The sequence below is a fragment of the Trachymyrmex cornetzi genome, unplaced genomic scaffold (assembly GCF_001594075.2).
Source record: "Trachymyrmex cornetzi isolate Tcor2-1 unplaced genomic scaffold, Tcor1.1 scaffold99, whole genome shotgun sequence".
In the NCBI taxonomy this organism is placed as follows: Eukaryota; Metazoa; Arthropoda; class Insecta; order Hymenoptera; family Formicidae; genus Trachymyrmex; species Trachymyrmex cornetzi.
The window spans coordinates 3,764,185-3,786,685 of record NW_017300343.1 but is presented as its reverse complement, the minus strand read 5'-3'; the positions used below and the strand labels follow the sequence as shown (position 1 = coordinate 3,786,685).

The 22,501-nt window shown below is 26.4% G+C and overlaps 2 protein-coding genes across 2 annotated transcripts in view; one reads left to right on the top strand and one right to left on the bottom strand.

The window, feature by feature from the left end:
• The first annotated feature begins 7,458 nt into the window (after positions 1-7,458).
• LOC108770261 (fatty acyl-CoA reductase 1-like) lies at positions 7,459-15,236 on the top strand. The gene is made up of 9 exons (XM_018521753.1): positions 7,459-7,767; positions 8,098-8,346; positions 8,670-8,815; positions 8,980-9,089; positions 10,051-10,243; positions 13,110-13,355; positions 14,201-14,377; positions 14,482-14,568; positions 15,079-15,236. Exons 1-9 carry the CDS (start codon positions 7,564-7,566, stop codon positions 15,167-15,169), a joined length of 1,503 nt encoding a protein of 500 aa, XP_018377255.1. The 5' UTR covers positions 7,459-7,563; the 3' UTR covers positions 15,170-15,236.
• A 2,512-nt stretch (positions 15,237-17,748) lies between these two features.
• LOC108770260 (fatty acyl-CoA reductase 1) overlaps positions 17,749-22,501 on the bottom strand; it is a 5,995-nt gene continuing 1,242 nt past the window's right edge. Inside the window, exons 3-9 of the mRNA XM_018521752.1 lie at positions 22,421-22,501; positions 22,176-22,285; positions 21,439-21,643; positions 20,690-20,938; positions 18,429-18,605; positions 18,257-18,337; positions 17,749-17,840 (exon numbers count right to left, since the gene is read on the bottom strand). The exon at positions 22,421-22,501 is cut by the window's right edge and continues 41 nt beyond it. Coding sequence (XP_018377254.1) covers positions 17,750-17,840; positions 18,257-18,337; positions 18,429-18,605; positions 20,690-20,938; positions 21,439-21,643; positions 22,176-22,285; positions 22,421-22,501 — 994 coding nt within the window. The 3' untranslated portion in view covers position 17,749. The remainder of the gene's footprint in view (positions 17,841-18,256; positions 18,338-18,428; positions 18,606-20,689; positions 20,939-21,438; positions 21,644-22,175; positions 22,286-22,420) is intronic.

Sequence of the window (22,501 nt, the reverse complement as noted above, 5' to 3'; positions counted from 1 at the left end):
AAACGAAAAATGTATCGTGATTCGTACTAGATATTAATAAAGGAGCCATTTTACCTTCCGATAGTGGTTCGCTGTTGCACGACAACCCTTCTGAGAAGAGTGCATACGTAGTATTACTCTATCGAGCCCGGAAATCAGGGACTCGTATCAAATTCTTTGCATTCGGCTAATATTTTTATAAACTAATATATCTATTTCGATATCATCCGAGTGGTACAGAAGAAGCAGAGCTATACATAAGATCGATAAAATCGAAGTTCTTTTTCATTAAAATACTTGATAAAGATTATTATGTCAATTCTCTTGATATTTATCTCAACTAAATTTAAAAAAGGAAGATTTTATTCAATACAGATATGAAATTAGCAGGAAAACAGAACTTCTGTTTCTTGAAGTTTTGTTTGCAAAAAGTTCTTTGGATGATATCGAGCAAAATAAGAATGGTATATTGAAGTTTAAATATCGTTTGGTTCTAATTTAAATAGAAAATTGAACGAGCGATTAATTTTTGTTATGAACTATTTGTTAGAACAACTCATCGACAGCACAAAATGTTAAATATTATTCGACGAAGGATACATCCTTAAAAGATTGTAATGTCTAAGCAAAATGGACTTATTGTTATCCAAACAAAACAACAAGTCATTATGATATTAAAATGATGTCAAAATGACTCCAAAATGATCATTGAAAGTCATTTTTCAATTGTTTCCGATTCATTTAAATGTCATTTTGACGTCATTTGGACTTGTTGTTCTGCTTGGGTAGTCATCTAGAGCGGTGGGGAGGAAGTGCTTATCCATATTAATTACGCCTTAATAAATAAAAATTATTTTACTTTCGTAACAGTTTTATCAGCTTTTAAAAAAATCTTCTATCTGTTATATATCTATCAAATTCTGAATGTAAAAGAATTCTTAAAAAATTTTTTTAATATTCTTAAATCATATAATGATAAATTTTTAGCGTTAATTTTAGACACAAATATAAATTTAATTACGCTAGTCATTAATATTTAACAAATTTTTACATGGCAAGATACATAAATGAAAGTATTTCGCCCGAGTTGGATTTAAATAAACATAATAAAATTATTTTTCTATTTGATAATCAATTTTTTGTTATTCCCAAAAATATCAGTAAAGTTAGCGGGATGATAATTGAATATTAATTCTTATTGTATTTTAAAAAATTATAAAGTAAAAATAATTTTGTTGACCTTGAAAGTAGACTGAATATATATAATCTTGTTATCACATGCTCAGACACAATTGAAACGTAATGCACAGTGTGTTAATGTTACTTTAAAAAATATATTATGGATTAACACTACTTACTTGCGGCTTAGTTTTATTCTCCGTCAAATGACAGACTCTGCGACAGTGAACCAGCAACATATCTCTGCATACGTGTATGTACATATATATATTGTAAGTGTTAAGTCAATGCACAATTATGTAGACACATCAGCGAGCGCCGATGGATTTATTAATTTTTCGTGTATGGATCATAAGCTTATTAAAACGTTGGGAAGATGGTTTAGGAAGATCAATCCGGAGATTCGATATTGTAATTAATAGCTTCCGATCTGTCTGTGTTGCTTCAAAAACGCGTAATATGAATAGCGAGCGCCGCAGAGGAAGATGAATGAATATTAATGAATTGTTTGAAAATAGAGCAGATATAAAGATTCTATTCTTGAAATCCGAGTCGCGTTTTGTGTACATCCTCCTGAGACCTGACGCTATGTTTTTAGTGACATGCATGTTAATATCGTTTTGATATATAGTTTAGGATTCCAAGAAGTAGTGATGATTTAGTATATTTGTAAGTTTTAGCTTAATTATTTTTATAGCATATATAATAGGCATTATACTTTTCTTATGAAAGTTACGCCAAAATGCATGTATCGTCCCAATATATCACATACGTTACATGATGTAAATATATATAAATATTTGTGCAACAAAAATTGAATTATATACATTTTTAGGTTTACTTTATCATATATTATTATATGCTTTTACTCATTGACGAGAAGGAGAGAGAGAAAGAAGAGAAGAGAGAAAGAGCGGCATAGAGATGAAAATATAAAGAATATTTACATGTGTAAATTTTACAATTTCTAAGGTGTCAATTGCAAAAGTTATGTTTACATATCTTTACTGTTACCTGTCACTATTGTTAAGGAAAATGTGGCAGTTTCATATTGCAAACCATTTAAATTTTTATACAGCTTGAGCGTAGGAAATAAATCGTCTGTTAATCGTGCAAAAGACAAAAATGTGATGTATAAAATATACGCTGAGTCTCGGGAGGATATGTTGAACCCGAATTTGTTTTACGACTGGATACATAAACCATTTTGGCTGTTTTTTTTCTCTTTATTGCTACCTAAATCGCGCATACGTGTCAGCGTGGTAACATTATTGTTACTGAAGGTAACTTGAACACAATACTAAGAAACAAATTGTATATCCCTACAATAAAGACCTAAGCCTTTACCTGTATATTTCAACAGTTCTTTTTTCTATACAATTAATATATAGCCCATGCATTAAGATTGCAAAAAAATTTGGAAGTGGCAAATAAAATAAGTAATGATTAAAATAATATATTTAGCTATTAAAAACTAATACTTAATATTACATTATAAATTAAATAGTTGACAGCAGAGAATAAATGTCTCATGATGACTTAAAATAACAGCGTACACACTGTTTAGTCGTTTTAAAGTCTATTTGCATATTGATCGAAATATTCACCTTCGATGAATTTGTGATACTTGATTCGATGAATTTTCGATGTTCAGAATGATTCAATTTTTCGATGAATTTTTGATCCTCTAAACAAAATACAATAATATAATATTTTAACAAAAAATAATGATTTTTTATGATTATTATTATTTGTCTACTTTAATTAGCTGTTTTCGCTATTTCACGTATATTCTATGTATTTTATTAATTGCAATTAATTTTTAAAAACGCATTGCCGATGAGATTTGAACCTATAAAATCTCTAGAACAATAGCCTAATACACTAACGTTGAGAGCTAAGCGCACCTTTGCAATCAAGTCATCGCCAACGCTATATCTTCTACAGGAACTATTCTTAATTTCGTGCCTCTGCTGACAAATTAATATTATTAATATTTAAGGAGGTTAGATGGAAACAAAATTACGTTAGTATTTGTTAATTAAGCTGGGGAATGGTAATGACAAAGCGATTTATTCGTCATTGATCTCCATTTGTCCATAACTCAATATTATCAAAAGGAGATATCGGATGCCCAGTCAGAAATGATAATGGAATCGACATCGAATCGACATCGATTCGACGTCGATCGATGTCGATTTGATGCTTTCGACATCAATTCGATGTCGATTCCATTATAATTTCTGACTGGGATGGAAACGTTAAATTATACCAGAGATTCGCTCTTGTTGCGAATTTATGATAGATTACAAAAATTTTCTGTTATAATTAAACTTTTCTGTTAAATCATCACGATTACGATAACTTCGGCCCCTCAAAATAAAAATTATTTTTGAAAGCATTTTTAGTAAGAAACACAGGAAAAATAGTAAAAAAAATTCTATAATCAATATTTAATTTGATAATTATAATTCAATTTTTGCACAACTTTCCACGTGAAGCGTGGACTTCCATCTCATCTGTCTCCCTGCTAGGGGGCGCACGACTTTCCACACGAAGTGGCGATTTTTTTAATTGGTAATTGTTAATTATTTTGGTATCTGTTGGTTGAAACTTTTTTTTACTATTTTTTTGTGTTCTAAAATGCTTTTGCAAATCATTTTTATTTTGAGGGACTAAAGTTACCATAATCGTGCTAATCATTGATTTCATCATTTCGATATCAATTCAAGTTATTTTGAGATTCACTGTTTGTATACACATGACACTTTTAACCATTATATAAAATGAAATTTATGAATGAAAAATTGTATTGTATATTAGCGGCCGCGGATAATGTAAAGACTTCATCATTCGAGCATAATTTTATACATTAATTTATATAGACAAATATAAGAATTTATATGTACATGTTATAACGATAATTATTTTCTTACCTTAATTACTTTATATTTATTTTAGTTACTTGTTATATTCGTTATTTGTATATAAAACAAGAAATGTTTAAAATAAAATTGTTATTATTATTATACATTAATTGTTATATCTTATTATTAAGACGAAAGAGAATCTTCGTCTTAATAATAAAAGATATTAATTAAAACACAATAATAATAATTTTATTTAAAAAAATTGGTTTTCGGAACAAATCGAAATAACTTCGAACCGATATTAAAATGATGAAATATCAATGTCCTAATAAATATTACACAATTTGCTTGTTTAAAAGTCTGACAATGAATATATTCATTTTTCTTTAAAGAATGTTTATTATTTTTATGAAGCATAGACATCGAAATGAGCTTCAAATTTCGAATTTAAATATTTCGATTCGATGGAATTTCGTTGACTCGATGTCAATTTGACACCAATTCGATGAGTCATTTTTCGCTGGGTAAGGGTTAAACTAATTATTATTTTTGTCTATCACTTCCTCCAATTATTCGTGTATTAAGAATGTATTATTCAGTTTGATTTCAAATGCATTATTCAGAATGATTACAAATGTGTTATTCATTTTGATTATAAATTTAAATTCACTTCTCAAATTTTTAATTGAAATTTTATTTATTTAGATTCCAAAATTGTCATTCATACTATATTCAATACTTTATAAACAATCTATATTTATAAAATATGTTTATAAAATATCATAAATGTAAAATAAATTATACTGTATTTATATTACAGTTCTATTATTGGAAAAAGCGTATATACATACACGCGCGCGTATTTTCTCTTTCAGTCTTAGACTGCGAAATTATTGTCATTTCCGTATTAGAAATAAGATTGCGGTATCATGAGCCACGGAGTGCCAGGGGTCATTGATTGTTTAGGGTAATTCAGAATGTTTAGATTGATACAATCAATTAATTTATATAAATAATTGTACTTTGTTGTCCATACTTTATATCTCAGTGACATTGTTATCTTGCATGTGCCATTAATGGTGTTTGTAACGTAAAAATAATTTTTTAATAATTTAAAAGCATTTTAATATTGTTTTTGTAATACAAGATATGTATTGAAAGTCAGACGCAAATTTCTACCTATCTTTTCTTATTTTACTGCACTAAAAGTAATCATCTATCGTTTACTTTTCGTATTTCCCCATATATAATACTTTTCATATCAAGTGTAACCATGGTTTACACATTAAATATATATTCATAATAAAATGGGACAGTATAAAATAATATATGCGTTAAAAATTATTAACTTAAGCAATTAATTTTATTTTACCTTTATAAGTTCTATATTTTATCTATAAATTGGTTAATATAGTTTTATTTATAAATTTCGTTACTGGATAAATACATTTTTTGAACAACTAAATAAGTAATAAAAAGAAACCAAATATGTCATGCTATTTTAAATTTTAAATACGTAGATGTAGATGTAGAACTATTTTTCTCTATTTACATTGCGCTTTCAATCATATTTGAATTTTGAATTCTATATGCATTTAACATTATAAACAGATTATACTTCCTACACACATTACATTTTTTCGAAAAATTTAACAGAGTATAACACAGGAATATTCTTCCACCTTATCTCATACATTTTTAAGATAGGTAAGTAATTTTTCATAGGTAAGTAATTTTTCTTTTAAATGTTAGAGAGCAATTTGTATTAATGCGTTATTTTTGAAAAAATTGTTACAAATTATTGTATATATCTCTTTGTGGTGAAGAAATTAAAGCGGTTTCCACACACACACGTATATGATTAGACTTCTTTCAATATAACTCTTTTTTATGGTTACTTAATAAAAGTGAACACAAGGTGTTCCAAGCTTTTCAACACACCGCTTAATAATAATCATAATATCTGATAACTGTAACACCTTTTGTGGGCAGGTGAAGCGATCTAGTTAAATTGAATAGAAAAATTTCCTTTTTACTTTCTTGTTATAATCTTTTTAACAATTATAGTAATTAAAAATAATTATTTAATAGAAATCTGCGGTTAAACAAATAAGAATTCTCTTCAATTTTGCAATTTTTACAATTGTTAATAAGAAATTAATTAATAAAGATCTGCAAATGAACGCGCATAAGCGATTTAATAATAAGTAAATGTATATGTGCAGTGAGAAAGAAATAATCCAGCATTACGTATTGCTTTCGATGTACATACACATGCATGCAGTGAGAGATTTAGAAAGAGTGTCTAGCAATTGCGAACTGTAGTATTCTCTAATATTTAAAAAATCTTAAAAAAGTTTATATAAAATTTAATATTTTTTTATTTCTGGCATGTAATTTATAATTGTTCCTGTTAGAAAAGTGATTTAATTATCTTTATGTAAGTTATTAACATGCTGAACTTTATTTTCATTACTGAATCAAAAAGCAACATAAAATTGACAAAATACAATAGGATGGGAAGATTATAATCTTGTATTATTGAAGATTATAATTTGTCTGCGCCATTATATTTTATCATTTTTGCTTAATATGTTCTGATTATGTTATGTAAATATATATAGAACCACTTACTTTCATAATACAGAAATAAAATATTTTTTTATATGCTTATTATTACATGGAAAAAAGTTATTTTCATTTTGCAATATCTCGAAAACAAAAATATTTACTGTCAACATTATAAAAATTTTTAATTATTGTTTTTAGCTTCATTAATGCTATTTTTCTCAAAATTGTGATGTGACAGCTAAATTTGGCAAACGGATTTGTACAAGTAAAAATATGTTGAAAATGACTACATACACGTGTTGCCAAAAAATTCTAATTTTATCGCACGGACAATAATACTATAATTAAGTCAATATATATTACCAAACAACGATTGTTATTTTAAACACTGCATGAATAGCTTAACTTGTGCTTATTATTGTATCATTTTTGCCCAATTTTTATTATTGTTACAATTATACAGTTATTGTTACACACAAGTATTATTTATTATTTCTGTGTAAAATGTACATGTCTGATTTTCTCTGCAAACCGTGCGCTGAAATCTTTTTCGATCTTAAAACACAATTTAATAATTTTTTATGTAATAAGCATCTTTGTAAAAATATTAATAATTTATGTTAATAAGAATCTTAAACCTGCGAATAATTTATTGCGAAAAATATTGCTTCAGCCAATATTCAAACCCGGATTTTTTGTACTCTGTTCACCATGCGGGCGAAAATTCAATTGGCACACAAACGATAAAATGATTAAAATTTAAATTAAACGATTACAATTCAATTGTCCGTCAGTAAATACACACATTTATTCGAACTCTAGGTATCTACTGAATTCTAGGTACCTACTAAATTCTTTCTGTCCACATAACAAAAGTGATAACGGTTCCAAGTGTTTCGATACCTTCATTTGACATTGCTAAGTTCTAGTTGATATTACCACTGTTATAAAAATAATTATTAAGATGACAGTTGGTTCATCTAAAACGATTCCTGCATTTTATGCAGGACAAAGTATATTTTTAACGGGTGCAACAGGATTTCTGGGAAAAATGTTGATTGAAAAAATATTACGATCTTGTCCAGATGTTCGTGAAATATTTCTGTTGATACGTACCAAAAAAGAATTAACTTTTAATGAAAGACTCGAGAAATTATTAAACTTACCGGTAAGTTAAATATAAAAAGGGAAACTTTTTGTAACAATGCATTTTTTTTTATTTTTAGATGTTTATAATAACATTACATTTAAATATCTACGGTAAAAAATATTTTGTAAATGTTATTGTAATTTTATTAGTAAGGAAAATTATTCTTAATATTAAGATTTTGTAAATAGTATATAATAAAAGATTTTATAATGTATTTAAAGCAGGGAATATGTTGATTTAAATACTATTAAATATGCTATTTGTTTATTACAAATTTATTACAAATAGCTTCAAATCTTCTATTACAAGAAAGATTTTTTTGTAAATTATAATATTCTATTATTGTAGTTATATGACAAATTGCGCGAAGAGAATTTTTCGAGTTTTGAGAAAATAGTTCCAATTTCTGGCGACGTCAGTGAGAAAGAATTAGGTTTATCGGTTGCGGACAGACAAATGCTGGTTGAAAGAGTGACTATAATAATTCATACAGCAGCGGATGTGAAATTTAATAATAGTTTAAAATATGCCATATGTACTAATACCAGAGCAACAAGAGACATCTGTATTTTAGCTCAAAGTATGAAGAATTTAAAAGTAAGTCAAAAAGAATTTTTTTCTGCGATAGTATATTTAAATAATTCATTCTATTACTTATTGTTAGTACATTTTATATAATAATTGATATTTCAACTATAAGTTTTTTTTAAATACGTGTTATAATATAATTTTCAAGCTTAATAACAGTTGCAATGTAATAAATTTATAAAAATATTTGCATGATCGAAATAATGTTCTAAAGTCGATAATATAAATTAAACTAATTATTTTATTACAAAAACTTTCTTAAATTCTTATCTTAAAGATAATTTTAGAAAAATATTTTTAATAATATAACTAATTGCTTTTATCTGTTAAAGGCATTAGTATACATTAGTACAGCATTTGCACATTTAAATAAAACATTCATAGAAGAAAAATTGTATCCACCAATAGCTGATTGGCGGAAGATGATCGAAATAGCCGAGATGTTGGATGAGCATACTTTGAACATTTTTATGGTTAAGTAAGTTACAAAACAAAAATTGTGTTTGTAAATTTTATGTAAATAGGTGTATACATATACTAGAACATTTTTTCAATAAAATTTTAACTATTTTATTATTTATCTTGTACTTTATCAATAATGTGCAAATTTTTAATTTTATGTGTTTCTGAAATTATGTACAGATATTTACATTATGTTCCCAACACATATATTTTTTCGAAGAACCTAGCGGAGAATATAATACAGGAATATTCTTCCTTCTTGCCTTGTGCGATTGTGAGACCATCTGTTGGTACGTAGTTTTTTAATTATTGCAAATATTTATTTTATTATTATTATATGAACGCCTGATATTTTTACATTTCTTGTCTTATTTTATGTTATCTTTAATGAAGTATTTGTACTAATAGAGTATAATTACTTTATTGAGATGATAAATATACTGGAAATACACACACACACACACACGCGCACGCATGCACACGCACACGCACGCGCGCGCATGCACGCATGCATGCAATTTGTTATTTCAACCACAACAGTTTGTCGATAATATTCGTTTGCCTTATTTGCTAAGTTCTTCACAAGTTTTAAAATGTATTAACCGTGGCTAAAAAGCTTTATTCAATTCTTTCTGTGGGTAAATCAAAAGTAATTACTGTTATAATTCTTGCATTCCGTATGAATTAAGGGGATCCTAAAGTCATCTGTTTTATTGACTCAATAGGACTTACACAGCTCTAAACGTCATATTAGACTAAGAAATGATAAAAAAGATCTTAATTAAAAAAATTTTTTGAATTTTTTTATTCTCCATTTCTAAATTCCACCCCTCAGATATGGATCAGATATGCGCATACTTTAATTCTATAAAAGGATTTTTCAAATCTATAAAAAAAGAACAAAAAAAGAAATTGCGATATAAAAATTGTTGCGTTTAATCTGCAATAAAGTAGATAACTATAGGATCGAGCAACCTTCGTTGTAGCGATTGACCAGCGATTACATATGTTTTTATTGTAAGTTAGTCACATATCCTCTGAAAATGGTATAATGTAAATCGAAACTTTTGGACAATATTTGTAATTTCTCAATACAATTGTTTTAATTAATACGAGCATCATGTTTGATTTGTTAATTACCTCTTTTACAACTTCTTTAATTTTTAATTTTTGAACCATTTAGATACTTTTTTTTTTAAATTATTAGTAACCTAACACATTAATAATTTACAAATGCGTTTCGTATTTTAGTTTCGCCATCGATAGACGAGCCTATTCCAGGATGGATAGATAACCTTTATGGTCCAATGGGCATTTTCGTTGGTGGTGCAAAAGGAATATTACGAGTAGGCTACTTAAATAAAACTACTGGACAAGATTTCGTACCAGTAGACATTGTCACCAAAGCTGTACTAGTTGTTATTTGGAAACTGGGATTAACCACGTATGATCATCAATTTATATATACGAGTATCTTTAATTATATTAAATTATAAACATGGAAGCTTTCTTTCTTTACTGGAAATAATTCAATTCATGTTTAAAGCATGGCAGTTATACATTTTATTTAATCTATTTTGTTAAATCTAAAGAAGAATGCTTAATTGATTTGCGTAGACAGATATCTGTATTGTGTAATATTTACAGTACATAATTGTTCAAAGATATAATGTTTATGGTATATATTAACGTTTAATGATATTTACGTTTACCGTAAAATTAAATTTCCAACCTATTTAAATTTTTTTCAACTAAATATTCAATCGCATTTTGGCTGCGGTCCGCTTCGAAGCGTTTGTAGCATCAAGTGGACCGCAGCCTTTTTAAATATCACTGTTTATTTTTTAGTAAAATTATTAATGATTCTTTCTAGCTGCTGTAAAATAAAATTAAGTATCTAAAAATTTTTAATAATTTAATGAAATTTTATATATATATTTTTTTGATGTTTAATTTGTCTAAATATATTGAATAATTAATTATTGATTGATTTGAGATCTGAATATTTATTAGTTTTCGAAGGTTATTTACACATCCTTAATATCGCAAAAATATAAAAAATAAAACTCTAAATTTGCTATTTTTTCATACTATTTTATGCACTATATTTATATGCGGAACGATTTTTTTTTACCTAATAAAAAATGGCTCAGTTATGGGCCTCCGAAAAATATCTTCCGAGATTGGGAGGGAGGCTTCCGCACACCCACTTTCATAAGCAGTAAAAGGTAAACAGTAAGCAAATCAACATTTTTTTAGTTGTTATTACTTATGTTATTGCTTATGTTTTTTATAATGATTGATTGAGTCGATTAAGGTTTAATGGGTTTAAAACTAATGCCTTCTACAATAAGCCATTAGTCATAAATCAGAAGTCAGAAGCTAAAAATTGTATTTTATTACATTACCAATCACAGTCGTCAATTTTTAGTTTCTGACTTCTGATTTATGACTAATGGCTTATTGTAGAAGGCCCATAAGTCTTACTGCTTACATTTTTCTGCCATAGTCCTAATATTTTACTTTAACACGTTCACATGCCCCGCTAATTTATGTGATTCCACATGCTATATGGATTATATATATATATATATATATCATAATGTATTTTATTAAAACTTAATTAAATTTAATATTATTATATATAAAGGTAGCGCTTAACCCTTCATAGTCACTCTAGGTCAAAATGACCCGAGTATCATCTTTCACGCTATCATTTCGAAATCTTCCTGGCATCGGAAGGATGCGTACATGCCATCGACTCGAGGTTTAAAGATTCAACTATCGATAGAGATGCTTAGTTTTTTAATCGGACTGTTAGTATGCGTTTAACAACCATTCGCGTAAAAAGCGGTTTTTTCTCGGGTCAAAATGTCAGTATGACCAATGGGTTGTTTTCATTAAAAAAATTTATGATTTATATTTTTGTATTAAATTGCAAAAATAAGCAAGATGTGGATTGTGCGTGTGCGTGCATGCGTGCGTGTGTCCTTCAAGTAAAAATTAAAAACGATGAAGAAAGGATGTTTGTCATGCCTACGATCCATATGTAATAAACACACTCTAAATCTGAATCAATAGATAATCTACTGAAGTGACATACTTGGTACTGAATTATCAGCATATCATATTAGCACATTTGGCACTAGGTAATCAGTAAAATTCAACTATCAAAGAAAAGAAATTTGAGCATTATATATAGTTAAAATACCGATATTTGCACGTTTTAGCACATTGTAATTCCAATCTTACAATATTGAATATACCATACGTTGAATGCATTACATTTATACACTGAAGCAAGATTTGCTATAGCTGGTTAGGAATATCACACTTTATTCATTAATTAACAGTGGCATATTTGGCATTGAATCAGTGATTATCCATTGACTCAGATTTAAAGAGCAGACTCTATTTGTGTACTGAGATCGTTGTGGCGAAGAATAATGTTTTCTATGTATTTTTTGTATTTTACGTTTTTCGGTTATATTTGTCTTCAGTTTTAATAATAATAATAATAATAATTTTTATATTAATAATAACTTAAATCGATAATAAATAGCCTTTTACCAGAATTTAACATCTTTTTTTATAACTAAAAAATGACCATCTTCTATCTTCAAAATAAATACCTTTTTTCAAACGCGTGTAACCATACTATTTTTTTTTAAGTACATCATTTTATAAGAATATTAGGCTAATACTGCATTTAAAAATATTATAAAGTTAAAAAGTTATGATTTTTTAAGTAAAAATACACATTTTTTTCGAAGTTAAGACGTTTACGATTTTTTTTAAGTGTTAAAATTAAATTTTTCACTACAACGCCATTGTCCCATTTTCTTAAAAGATGAAATTATATACTTTAATTTTTTGAAGTCAATGGAACCAATACTATTGCTTTGGTAATACTTTAGAAATTTTAATCCAGAATAACCATCGTGGCTTTTTTGAAGTGTGATCATGAAGGGTTAAATGAAAAGAATCAAGCCTGAATTACTTGTAATCCATGCGGCATGGAACGTGTTAATAATATTTGTAAATTATACAATTATAAGTTTATTTTATTTTATGAACTTAATATTAAAAAAGTTCCAGAAAGTTTGTGTAAACATTAATTAATTATTATTTATGTTATTTAGACTGGGTTGTTCCACTTTTCGGTAAACTGCAGCTCACTGTCTTACTCTCTTATGCTTTTACTCTTTTATTCTTTTGTTTATCTAATAGGTAAATAACCACATAGTTTATCTGAAGATGGAACAACCAGCCCTTAATTATATGAATTAATTTATTGCTTTGTTTGTTAGCTCTACAACAGGTTCCTCAACTTTTGTTTTGAATTGTACAAGTCAACGACTCAATACATATGAACAAGATATACAAATGTTATTCGATGTTGCAAAGAAAGATATACCTTTTGAAGGAATTGTTTGGACACCTCATACGATATTGACTGATAGTTTTGTTCAATTCTATATATTGACAATATTATTGCAGATTCTGCCAGCTTTATTAATAGATTTGGTTTTAAAATTTTTTGGACGTCAACCTATGTAAGTTTTAAATTAAATATTAATCTAATTTTGTAAATACAAATTATTTCTGCATGTATTTCATTAAATTAAAATTTGTATATTCTACACACTAAAATATGAGGTATATTTTCTTTAGTAAAAAATATTTTATTAAACTTAATTATCACATTATATTCTTTCTCTTTATCTAACTAACTATTTCTAACAAATGTAACGTACATCATGTAACAATGTTATACGTAAAGTTATACAGTAGTTATATATATATCTACACATATAGCTATATACATGTTATATTCTGTTTTATAGAATTTAATCCTTTTCTTGTTCATTTAGAAAAAATTTTCATAAAATAATACAACTTATAGTAATATATAATAACATATCTGTAAAGAATGCATTTAAAAAAAGTTCTTTTTTCCAGGTAAACAATTTTCGTTTAAAAAATGTTTAGTCAATACATTTTTATACATTAAAAATGCAGATAGACAAAATTAAATAGATGTTATTAACGTTAAATATACTTGTATTGAACTATTGAAATGTATTGTATAAAAACGGTATTTGAAATTAATAAAAAAAAATGTTGTAGACATTACAAACGTTTTATAAACGTTTTATAAACGTTATTTCTATAACGTTTATTATATATTTACTTAAACGTTTATTTTTCAGTTTACATGTTTATTAGATACACTATTTCTAACGTTTATTAAATGTATTTTGAACAGAAATGTATTTCTTGGGTTACTATCTTTGTGAATTTGGAGTATCTGTAATATCTGTTATGAAAAGTTATATTGTTGTAATTAAATATCGTTATAACTTAACAATTTGGTGTTAATGACTAATATGCAAATTAGGTTATTACAACTATTAAGAAGAATATATGTGGCCAATTGTGCTGTGGGTTATTTTTCGTTCCATAATTGGAAATACAGCAATGTAAATGGATTGACTTTGATGTCTTTAATACCACCTGAAAACCGGGAGGAATTTTCTTTCGAATACGCGAATTTTTGTCGCAGAAATTATCTAAAGTAAGTTAAGTATAAGTTTGCAAATATATTATGTTTATTATTCTAAATAATGTTTATAATGAAAACAATTTAAAGCTAATAAACATTTATTTTACGATATGAAGAAACAGTAGCACGGGTATAAAACAATTTATTCTTCACGAAGATGTAAATCTTCTTCAATTGGATGCAGTCAAAGCACGTAATAAAAGGTATAAGATACATTATAAACAGTACTTATTAATGTTTTTACATTTTTATATTTGTATTACATTAAAAAGAAATTGGCTTTTATTAGATATGATATAATAAAAATAGAATGTTAAAACAATTAGAAACCCAATTATTTTTCGAAAATTAACAGATAAAGCAAATCTGTATGTGAAAAGAATAGAAATCAGATTTCTACTTATAAATTTGTTTTTTTTTGGCAATTACATCTTACAATCAGATATATATGTCAAAAACATTAAAATCTTTATAAGCTTAATAATATATTTAATAACTATTTATAGAAATATTAATCATAAATTACATATTGTTGTTAATATATTTTGTATGACATAAATAGAAAATATTTAAGAAGAAGAAAAAGTCGTGGATATAATAGCTCTAGTACATATTAAATAATAAGATAGAATTTATATAATATACCTACGTTTAAAAGATATTTGAAAAATAACTAATATGTGTATACTAATCGTATTTATTCTATTTTCTAGAGTGTATCTGCTTGTTAGAATAATAAAAACTATCATCTCTATCGGTGTACTTTGGATTATATACAGATGGATCTACTTTTATACATTATAAATAAGAATATCTATAAAAAAGTTGGTTTATATCCGTTATATAACGAACTGTAATTTACGGTAGTCAAAATAAATATATAACGCACAATTTAAGAAATACTAAAGAAAAATAATCTTTTAACCAAAAGATGTGTTCTTTGATAGACATCTCTTATTGTATCATTAAATAATGGATAATTAAAAATTTAATGTTAAACATTATACATTCATTGTACATTAATATATATTACATAGTTATATTTACAAGAATGTATCTTTATTAAATAAAGTATAGTTTGTAAGTTAAACTGTATATGTTTCTAATGTGCAATACGAAGGTAAACGTGCAATTATTTGCATTTGTAATAAATTATCTATAATACTATTGCAATCTTTTATAGAAAAAAGTAAGTTCTTAATATATGCAATTTAACATATAAGAATACAAGAATTTGCTGTGTAAAGTCTTCAAGAATATCATTATCATTATATATTAACTCTATATGAGTTAATATAATGATAAGAATATATTCAATTCTTGTTAGATCTCTATGTTTTTATCGTATTAAAAACGAGGTATTGCGCTATCTATATTGCAGACTACGTAGATGAAAATCAAGCTAACTTTAATTACATTTACACAAGTTCGTTTTCAAATATTATGTTAGTCGTTTTATTGTTTTTTACCATTTTATCGTTCTAACTGTAGTAAAAAAATGATTTTTCAATTAATTTTTGTTGAGTTTTAACGACGCGATAAATCTTTATATATTAGCTCTTTGCCGGACGAGGTATATTTAATACCTGAAAATGAATTCTCTCTCTCTCTCTCTCTCTCTCTCTCTCTCTCTCTCTCTCTCTCTCTCTTAGCAAAATAAAAGTCAAAGTTGATGCGATCTTGTGTCTCAATAATAGAGCAGACGAAAGTAACAAGATATCATATTAATATCATCAATATTCCTAATATATAATAGCCGCAAGGCAAAATTCTCTAGATAGATCGGCATTGGTTACATGCTTGCCGATCCTCTTATAACGTCCACACAAACAGGAATAGAAGTAATTTTTTTCCATATATCAAGCAAGTTTTATTGATTGCACAAAATCTATTTTTTTTTATAGCGAAGCTGTAACGTGTTATTACAAAAACACAATAAAGTTTATTTTTATCAAGTACTTACCAAGTTATGAGACTTGAAAGTTATAGTACTGTCACGCCGATGCGTTAATATTATCCAAGCTGTACCATGCGAAAGTTCCCCGGTCGAATTCGCACCGTTTTTGTGTTTATGTGTGTTAACAAATAACAATAATGAAATAATGAGGACATCGAAATAAAATTAACTTCAATTTATGTTTTATAATTAACATTTTTTTATTTGTATTAGTTATTAGTTTTGCTATTATATTAATTATAAGTTTTACATTAATATTATTTACTATCATAAATTTTCATTGTTGAAAGGCCTTGAGAATTAGCAAGTCGATTTTTTAAAGTCACATAAAGGTCTTCGACATTTTTTAAATTGAATTAAATGATTATTTTTATGTAATCTCTCTCTCTCTCTCTCTCTCTCTCTATGTTTTTTCATTAAAAACCATTCTTTATGAAATGTAATAATTTTAACAATTTTCTATAAAATTAAGTTAGTACATTTTTAATCATTGATAGGGTAATGTTGTCTAATACATATGTAATAACAATTAACAAATCATGTGTTTGAGTTGTGTCACGTTTGAAGTAATGGAGCGATATATTGTCTGACAGTTCTGAAATCTAAATATTAATTAAATATATAATAAATCAGATATAATAAATTAAAAATTTTCCCAGTAAACGGGAATAAATTAAAATAGATTACAATTTTATCTATATAAATACGTATTTTAAATAAGAAAAACTTTTTTTTTTATTTAATAGCATTTAATTAGATTCAATTAGATTTAACTGGATTTAATTGAATTGAAAAACTACATTTTCTATTTAGACTTTTGAATTAAGAAGTATTTACAAGACACAGGAGAAGCTAATACTATTTTTAGATTGAAAGACATACTTCATATAATTCCTATAAATAAATAAAAATGCATTCGGATTCATCTTAATGTTCGCGAATGCGTATTTTTGAAAATCCGAATCCATTTCAATCCATTCTCATTTACTGGGCGATTGTAAATTGAGGAAAAGCGGATTGGAAATTGAATTAAATTATACATTAATTTATTTATATTTATACATCGATTTTCATATATTGTAAGCTTAATTTTCTTATAAATAATTACAACACTATATTATACATATATTAAAGATAACAAACATTGCATATAACTACAAGTTGCCTTTTGTATAGACATTAAAAATCCATGAAATTTTATTTTTATGTAAATGATACTTTATTTGCTATTTTTTGTAAATACTTTCTGTATTGTATAAATATACGCAAAACAATTTAATTCTAAATAATAAATAATCTCATTTTGAAAATACAGTAAGTATCTCCAAAAAACATCTTTCAATTAAAAAATTAATTTCTTTGTGCATAACATATATTTACTCATAAAATATAATTTGATAAGTATGGATAAGTTTGAGTCAGTAATTTTATAACGTACCGGAGAAGATCCACTTATATATTATCCACAGTACTCCAATATAGATAATAGTTTTTACCATTCTGACGAGCAGATACACTCTAGAGTATAGAATAAATACTATTAATATACATATTCAAATTTTGATTATATTATATCTCTTGAACGTATATTATATAAACTCTATCTTATTATTTAATATACACTAAAGCTTTTATATCATCGACTTTTTCTTCTTCTTTGATGTTTAATTCTAAATTAGTTGTGTTATACAGGATATATTGAAAACAGTAAGTAATTTATGTTCTATATTTCTATAAATGATTATTAAAAATGTATTACTCTATCATTCAGATAACAAATATAATATTAAATTTGTAATTAAGATTTTGAAATTTTTGACATATGTAACCGAGGTAAAATTACTAAGAATGTAAATGTTAATCATATACTTATTGTTTTATACATGATTAGAATCGTTTTATTCGTTACTTTCTGAATTATGAACCATTTTTACCTTTTATTATGTGCTTTGACTGCATCTAATCGACTCATGTCTTCGTGAAGAAGAAACTTTTTGGCACCAATGGCACTATTTCTTCGTATTGTAAAATAAACACTTTTTGGCTTTAAATTGTCTTTATTGTAAATATTATCTGTTTGAAAATAAAAATGTAATACACACTTACTTGCAATACGTCCTAATATCAAGATTGGAACAGTCAAAAGAAAACGGATCAAGATTGTCATGTGGTATTAAAGACGTCAGAGTCAACCTATTGGCATTGCTGTATTTCCATTCATGAAATGAAAAGCAACTCACAGCACGATTGGCCACATATACTCTTCTCTGGAGTTGTACTAACCTAATTTACACTTTACTTATTAACAAGAGACGGTTTAGCTAATACAGCTTTGATACTATATAACTCAATCTGTGGATTGAGAATCCAAAAGAAAATAAATTAGAGAAAAAACAAGAAATTTGGAAAGAATAAGTTTTTAGAATACATTTTTTTTATAGATACATAATCATTTTATGTAATAGTTGTCTTTAAATATGTATAATAAATCTAAATAGTAGACAAAACTGAAAAATATTTATGTAAATTGTTTCATACGAAGGAGGAAGATCAATAAGACAGTTTTTTAGCTCGCTCAGGATTCTTAGAAAACAATTTTTTCGTATCGTATGATTATAATATTATCAATAGGAATGTTAAACATTTCTTTATTGGATTCATTACCAGAAACGTTAAAAGTAACCATTAAGTAAGAAAAACTCGATCCATAATTAATACCCACAAGCAACACAAAGTCTGAAATTATGATATAAGTCTTTAAGTCATCTTTTACACGCAAAAAACGTTTTATGACCTGATTTTAGACATTTTTTGTTGTCTGGATAGTTAATCTAGACATATCGCTATAGTATCTAAATCTTTTCCATGACTAATAAGTGAATTATATAATAAAATATTGTTTCTCATTATACAGCTGCTGTGCAGTTATATTAAATGTCAGTTTAGATTACGTGTATCATCCTTAAAAGAGATGAAGATAAATAGAATTCATAATGAAAAAATTATTTTTTTATTATTCCTGATATATAGATGGCTACAAAAAATAAGTGATCATTATTAGCTTATCATTATTGCTTATAGACTGAAGTCTCTGCACTGTCAAGTTTGTGATCATTACTTTAATATTTTTCTTACTTTATCTTTTTTCAATTTGTATTACAATTCGATTTTTTATTTTATTTTTAATTTTAAGTTTTTTGTATGTATTAAACACTGCGATCGTGACTTCTAAGCATCTTCAGAATTCGACGGTTACTGGTTAGGTAATAGCTATATTATACTATACTTCGATTAATTATAATTAATTATGACTTTATATATCGAGTTTCATTCCTCTCTAATAGTTATTTTTGACATTCCTAATGATCATGCAATGAAAAAAAGAATAATTTTTAAAAAATCCTAACCGTAGAGGAGACTGGGGACAAAGGTAATAAGGGGACACTAGTAACATCATTAATATTTCTTAAACTATAATAGATATATGTATGCGGTTGCATGATAAAATTCCGTAGACAAATCGGCATTGAATCGTTCATTATACATGTTGATTATTGCGGAACGTGCACGAGTGCAGGAGCAGAAATTACTTTTCATGCATCAAGATTATATTGCGTGCACAAAATCTAAAATACTTTTTTTTTCTTTATAACGAAGGTATAATATATTATTTTAATGATTATCTGCGTTAATGCTTTGAGTTGATTTTTATCTAGATTTTAAAAATTTACTATAAATCATAAAATACCATTAGGGAACAATAGTAATATCGATGCCTGGAGTCAGTTGTAACGTTACAATTGTCTCTGAATTTACTTGATTTTATTTTAGTATTATTTTGTACAATGTTATTTGTATTCTTCTTCCAAGAATGCTGTTCACAAAAAACGCAAGACAGATAAGAGAAAAATTATATAAAAGAAATGTCCTTATATAAACAGACATTTAAAGAGGTTATAAAGTTCTAGTTATCCATTCGTGCAGCTGCAAGAAAGAGTATGACTTATGTAGTTGTGTTACGTACTTCTGGCAAATATGGATACTATCATTTCCTTCTACTGTTACAATTGAGACGGTTGTAACAAAACTTCTCAAAGTTTTTAAACACATAAAACTTTTTTCTAGTTACATAAAAAAATAAAACCAAACAAAATTTTGTAGCTAAATAAATTTTACATCTAAAGATACATATTTTTTAAATGTAAATATCCTGTTATAACGCTTCAAAGTCAAAATGTTACTTTTGTCCCCGGTTTCTCCTGCTAAAAAGTGGCTTTATTAACTTTCCTTCTTAATGGTAAAAAAAGAGTAAAAATAGAGATGAAGGGAATCTATTAAATTAGTTTAATATTTAATTTAAGACTTACATAGGTCGGCGTCCAGCGAATATTAAAATCAGGTCTATTAATATAGCTGGTAGAATGTGCAATAATATTGTTAGTATGTAGAATAGGACAAGATTATCGGTTAATATTGTATGAGGTGTCCAGACAGTTCCTTCAAAAGGTATCTCATTTGCAATATTAAACATCATCTTTATACAATCTTGATATGATATATATTTTTGACCTGTGCAATTTACAACTAAAGGTGTCTGTATAAAGGAATCTGTAATGCTAATAATAAACAAAATTATAAATTAATTAGAAGATAAATAATAATAGACTTTAAATTTGCATAAAGTTTTATAAGATTTGTATTAAGTTTTAGAAAAATAATTTATTTTTTTTATAAAATTTTTAATTATATAAAACACAACATATTATTAAAGAGTATCAATCATTTAATACGGTTCGACAACCTATCCGAAAACATAAATACTTAAAAAAAAAACTGTTAATAAATTATTAAAAAATTGTTAGCTTTATTTTATACAAGGGGAAGATGTAGATAAATTTATTCGAAAATTGGTTTTTAACTCTTTTAAATGTAATCTCTTTGATGAAACTCGAGAAAATATAGCAATCATATAATAGTCTTCTGAGATGTAACAGAATTAATGCAGTCGATTACTATATTGTAAACACATATTCAAATATTTCCAAATAAAGAAAAAAGTTTTCTAGTGCATTTATAATCTAATATAGTTAAAAATGTGTGCAAGCATATTATATACCTGTGATCATACGTGGTTAATCCTACCTTCCAAGTTACGACTATTATAGCCTTGATGACAATGTCTACTGGTATTGCATCTTCATTAACAGTTTTATTCAAACATGCTACTCGTAGTATCCCTTTTCCGCCACCAATAAAAAGTCCTATTGGACCATAAACGTTATCTAACCATCCTGAGATAGGTTCTTTTTCTGTTGGTATTACTAGGATATGAGATACAATTATTAAATTATTATTATAATTACATTATCATCTAGCAAACATGTTATTTGTCATCAGCTTTCCGGGTACTTGATTCTGGTGATATTAAATTATTTCTTGCATACAAATCATTAATCAAAATTATTAATAAAAATCTTATAAAGCTCTATAAAATATATTTAATTTTTGTTTGTTGAATTTCTCAAGTGCTAATAAACATTAGTTAAATGTCGATTTATAATGAAAACATATTTTAAAAATCCATTTAATTAATTACATTCCATTAATATAAAAATTAAAATAAATAGCTTCTAAGCTATATTAAAATATAAAAGTATACATTTATTTTTTTTTTCTATTATATATACTTTTAGTGGTATAATTATTATATTATTTCCAAAAAGAAATTACGCTCTCTGTCAGTGCACATATTTTATTTTATCCAAACATTGAAAATACAAATATTTAGCACTCCACAGTAACGCATTAAGACTATTAGAAATTATTTTTAATACTAGAAGAAAGGCTACTTACCAATGGAAGGTCTTACAATCGCACAAGGGAAGGAGGAAGAATAATCTTGTATTACCTTTTCCGCTAGGTTTTTTGAAAAAATGTACGTATTGGGTGCATAGTCTAAACACCTGTACACATAATTTTAAGTGCACATAGACTTAAAAATTTGAATACGATTAAAATCTTATAAATAAAGGGAAAGATTCTAGTACATATATGTATATAATGTATAAATGCATAATCGATTTTCGTGTGTAACTTACTTAGCCGTAAAAATGTTTAAAGTATGCTCATCCAAAGTTTCGACTATTTCAATTATCTTTTGCCAATCAGCTATTGGCGGG

Bases quoted from the DNA above. Each gene is read 5' to 3' on its own strand.
- LOC108770261 (XM_018521753.1), top strand. From the start codon at position 7,564: ATGACAGTTGGTTCATCTAAAACGATTCCTGCATTTTATGCAGGACAA. The intron at 8,347-8,669 runs GTAAGTCAAAAA...TATCTGTTAAAG, and splicing joins AAAGTATGAAGAATTTAAAA to GCATTAGTATACATTAGTAC. The intron at 9,090-10,050 runs GTACGTAGTTTT...TTCGTATTTTAG, and splicing joins GATTGTGAGACCATCTGTTG to TTTCGCCATCGATAGACGAG.